At 48.5% G+C, this 4,375-nt stretch overlaps 1 protein-coding gene across 1 annotated transcript; it reads right to left on the reverse strand.

Annotated features, from left to right (window-relative positions):
- Nucleotides 1–420: 420 nt before the first annotated feature.
- LOC127328878 (uncharacterized) lies at nucleotides 421–1,446 on the reverse strand. Its single transcript, XM_051355441.1, has one exon. The coding sequence runs from the start codon at nucleotides 1,444–1,446 to the stop codon at nucleotides 421–423; it is 1,026 nt and encodes a 341-aa protein (XP_051211401.1).
- Between the last annotated feature and the right edge of the window lie 2,929 nt (nucleotides 1,447–4,375).

The following is a 4,375-nucleotide window of genomic DNA, read 5'->3' on the forward strand; positions in this document are numbered from 1 at the left end:
GGCTTCCGTTTGTCTATTCTGAAAATTAAGTCCATATATAAGAATGCATAAACCAGAGTCTCCAGATTGGACAAAACTGAACTCGATCCAAGTCTGAGATTTATCTGTGCATAGAATGCTGAACGACGCCTGAACTGAAGGCGGCAAGGAGAATATAAACTAGGATACGCAGTAGAAGTGACGCTGCCCGTAGTTGTCAACCCAATAAACAAGACCCCGCGATGCCTCGCCGAAGCTTATCTCACCATTTAGAACGCTGTCCTTGTGCATCACCACACACACATCCGTCGTAGAAGTCGACCGGGAAGCCTTGACCATGCGCCACGCTTTACGCCGGACATTGTAGGCGTCAATTCGGCCTACCGCGCACTGGACGACGAAGACCTCCTGGCCCTCGCGAGCGCCTTCCACAACCTCCACCTAGGTGGTCCCCACGCGGAACTTCCACGACAGATCGGTCCCGTCCAAGGTGATGAGATTGATCCTCTCCTTAAGCTGCCAGCTTCCTGGGGCTGGGGGGCGGCCGGAGTAGCGATCGAGCACCCACATCTCCATTGTGCTAGTCGAAGGCAAGACGGTGAAGATGCAGAGCTTGCCAGCGCCAGACGCTAGCGCTCGGCCGATTCTTGCCATGGCTAGGCCTCCTTGGCGTGCCGGCGTCCCAACTGACCAAAACACCTCCCATGACATGTCGAAGCCGAGCAGCTGCAGCGTTTCCGAGCCGGACTGCTCTACCAGCCAGTGCAAGTTGCCGTGTAGCCTAACGAAGCAAGGGACGTGTGTGTTCATCTTCATACGGAGCTGTGCTGTCTGCGACATGTTTCCTGGGAGGGGAAGCTCGCGCCAAACGGCATCTCCAACCCTTTGAATCCGGAAGATAGTCGGGGAAATTAGGAGACTGCCATGAGTTTCGCCGGAAGCTTGCAGGAGGTGGAAGCGTCTAGTCTCCGGGTGCGCATAGCCGGCGATGATTTGGCCGCTGCGGTCCGGGGTATCAACCGTGGCGCAGGCCATGGTGAGCGGATTCCAGAGCACGTAGTGTTCCACGTAGAAGTGGATGCAACGAGGGTGTGGCCAGTTTCCCCGCTCTATGCACACAACGCCATCCCAGGAGCCGAGGACGAACGCAAACAAGGACAAGGGCGTGGTAAACCAGAGGGCCCTACGACTGCGACAATCGTCGCGGAGAAACTCCAAGGCGACGGCCCTGGACTGTTTTCCAAGCAGTAATTGGGTACCTTCAACCCCATAGAGGTAGCGCTGGACATCAGCCGTGATCTCGGCGACGGCGGCCGGGAGTTCGGCAAGGGAGCGCTGGAAGCTCGGGTGGGAGATGGCGGAGCGCCACGCCCTGCATACGGCGCGGCACCGGGCGACGCTGTGCGGCGGCAGGCGGAGGAGGATCTCCACGATCACATCATCCGGCAGCTGGGTAGGGGTGCCCATGATTACCGTCGACGAGTATATAGCAATGGATTGGTAGCGGGTCCGTTGGTTCCGTTCGGATCGAGCTAGAAAATATTTCTTTGCAGGTAGGTGAAAACCTTGCTGTCTACGTCTATCTACGCAGAAAAAGAACAGATCGCACAACTCCTCCAAACAACCGATAAAGAAAACAAGAGTCCTCGTCTGTTTTGCCTGCCGTAGTATACATCTTCTTCTTCTCTATAAATAAAGACCACACCATCATGATCGTTGATCGAGATCCAGACCACAGCGTCATGGTCGAGATCTACGCGCTCATGCTGGAGCCGAACAATTCCTGGACGCGGGTCAAGGGCATCGTCAGCACGACTGCACGAGGAGGTGTGCTCCGGTGTCCTCCCCCTCAGCTGCGTGGTTCTGAAAATTTGGAGTTCCTCTTGTTAGATCCCTGAGATCACTAGTCTAGATCTTTTCGAGTAGAACTAGGGGGTTACAGATATGTGTATCTTCTCCTTTGCTAGAGGAGCTCGAGCTGTTGTCCATGGTGACGGCGCAAGTAGCGTGTGACGCAGCGGTGGTGGTGCTTCCCATGAGCACTGCGCGAAACCCTAGATCGGTAGGGGATGTCGGTGGGGTGACTGGCGGCGCGGTTAACCTCATACTGCGAGCCCCGGCCCCCACCTCTTTATATAGCGCAGGTCACGGGGGCCCACCAACCGTAAGAGGGTTGGACGCCCCCGATCAGGGCGCGAGTCAAAGGGCCCGTCGAGCCATTGGGCTCGATCGGGAGGAGATCAATCTTACATTCTCTCCCTTGATCTCAACTTTTCTTTTAGCTTTATACTTTCATTTTATTCGTTTCAATTTGGATCAGTTCATAGGGCATGTTTCATCGACACAGCTCTATTGCTGATAGAATCAGATAACCACAATACATTTCTCTATTTTGAAACAAATTCTTTTACTTTTGGGCCTCTTATGATCCGGGATAGGTAAGATTTTCCCTTAAACCCATGTCGGCTACGTGCTCCTTGGACATGTTGGGTGGTAAGCCTTTCGTTAGCGAATCTGCAAGCATATCTTTTGTCCTTATATGCTCGAGACTTATAGTTTGATCCTGGACCTTGTGTTTCACAACATAATAATTAACCTCAATCGGTTTCGTAGCATTACTCGACTTGTTATTGTGAGCATAAAATACTACAGACTCATTGCCGCAGTACATCTTTAGTGGTTTGTTAATACAATCTACCACTTTCAAGTCGGGTATAAATTTCTTTAACCATAATGCCTGCCCCGTGGCTTCATAACATGCTATAAATTCTGCATACATCGTGGATGATGCAACTATCGTCTGTTTGGAGCTTCTCCACGAAATAGCTCCCCCTGCGAGGGTGATTACATATTCAGATGTGGATTTTCTTTCATCTTTATCCCCCGCAAAATCTGCATCTGAATACCCTCTTAATTCTAGGGAATCAGATCTTCTGTATATTAGCATGTAGTTCTTTGTGCCTTTCACATAGCGCAATGTCTTCTTTGCCATTTTCCAGTGTTCAAAACCTGGATTTCTTGATATCTACCGAGTACTCCGGTGATAAAAGTTAAGTCAGGGCGAGTGCACACTTGTGCATACTGTAGGCTTCCAATAGCCGAAGCATATGGAACCGCTTTCATTTGATCGAGCTCGTACTGATTTTGGGGACTTTGATATTTCCCAAAACTGTCGCCCTTGACTATAGGGGCAGGTGTGGCACTGCACTTATTCATATTGTACTTACTTAGAATCTTTTCTAAATAAGCCTTTTGCGGTAGTCCTAATACTCCATTATTCCTATCTCGGTGAATTTTTATGCCCAAAACATATGACGCTTCACCAAGATCTTTCATATAAAAATTTGAGGACAAGAACTTCTTTGTTTCTTGCAGTAGACAAACATCACTGCTCGCAAGCAGAATATCATCCACATACAAGATTAGGAAAATATATTTCCCACTTTTAAACTTTGCATAAACGCAGTTGTCCTCAATATTTTGTTTAAATCCAAATCTCTTAATTGTATCATTAAACTTTAGATACCACTGTCTGGAGGCTTGCTTTAATCCATAAATGGATTTCTTTAGGCGGCATCCCATTTCTTTCTTGCCTTCCATGATAAAATCCTTGGGTTGTTTCATGTAGACACTTTCTTCTAAATCCCCGTTTAGAAATGTCGTCTTTACATCCATTTGATGCAAATCTAGATCAAAATGTGCAATTAGTGCCATTATGATTCTGAAGGAATCCTTACATGAGACTGGAGAAAATATCTCATTGTAATATATTCCTTCTCTTTGCGTAAATCCTTTTGCCACAAGTCGTGCTTTATACTTTTCGATATTCCGATTGGAGTCATATTTTATTTTGTAGACCCACTTGCAGCCCACTGTTTTGGCTCCTTTAGGAATATTCTCTAAGTCCCAAACATTGTTGGAACCCATTGATCTCATTTCGTCTTCCATGTCCTCCACCCACTTTGATGAATCTGGGCTTCTCATGACTTCTTCATATGAAGTGGGATCACCTTCCATATGAACTGTTTCCGTGTTGTAAACTTTGTAATCAGTCGAAATGGCTGATTTTCTAGCTCTTGTAGACCTTCTAGGGGCCTCATTCTCTGGAGCACTCTGTTCCTGAACTCGTGGCTCAGCTTCTGTAGGTGGCTGTTGTTGCTCACTTTCATGCTCAACAAATGGTTCGTTCGGCTCCTGGCGGACAGGTTCGGAATTTTCACTCATCGTTGTCATGGATGGAGCGACAACAGGCGCTTGCACCACAATCACAGGGATTATCGGTGCATGTGCACATGGTAGCGCAAAAAATGGCCCCTGAGTCATCGGATTAGGTGCATGCACCCTCTTCTCATCAAGATCAATTTTCCGAGCTACCATGCTCCCCCTTGATGTCTAC

Source organism: Lolium perenne, chromosome 2, assembly GCF_019359855.2.
Source record: "Lolium perenne isolate Kyuss_39 chromosome 2, Kyuss_2.0, whole genome shotgun sequence".
NCBI lineage: Eukaryota > Viridiplantae > Streptophyta > Magnoliopsida > Poales > Poaceae > Lolium > Lolium perenne.

Excerpts from the sequence above, each read along its gene's own strand:
- LOC127328878 (XM_051355441.1), bottom strand. The coding sequence starts at position 1,446 with ATGGGCACCCCTACCCAGCTGCCGGATGATGTGATCGTGGAGATCCTC.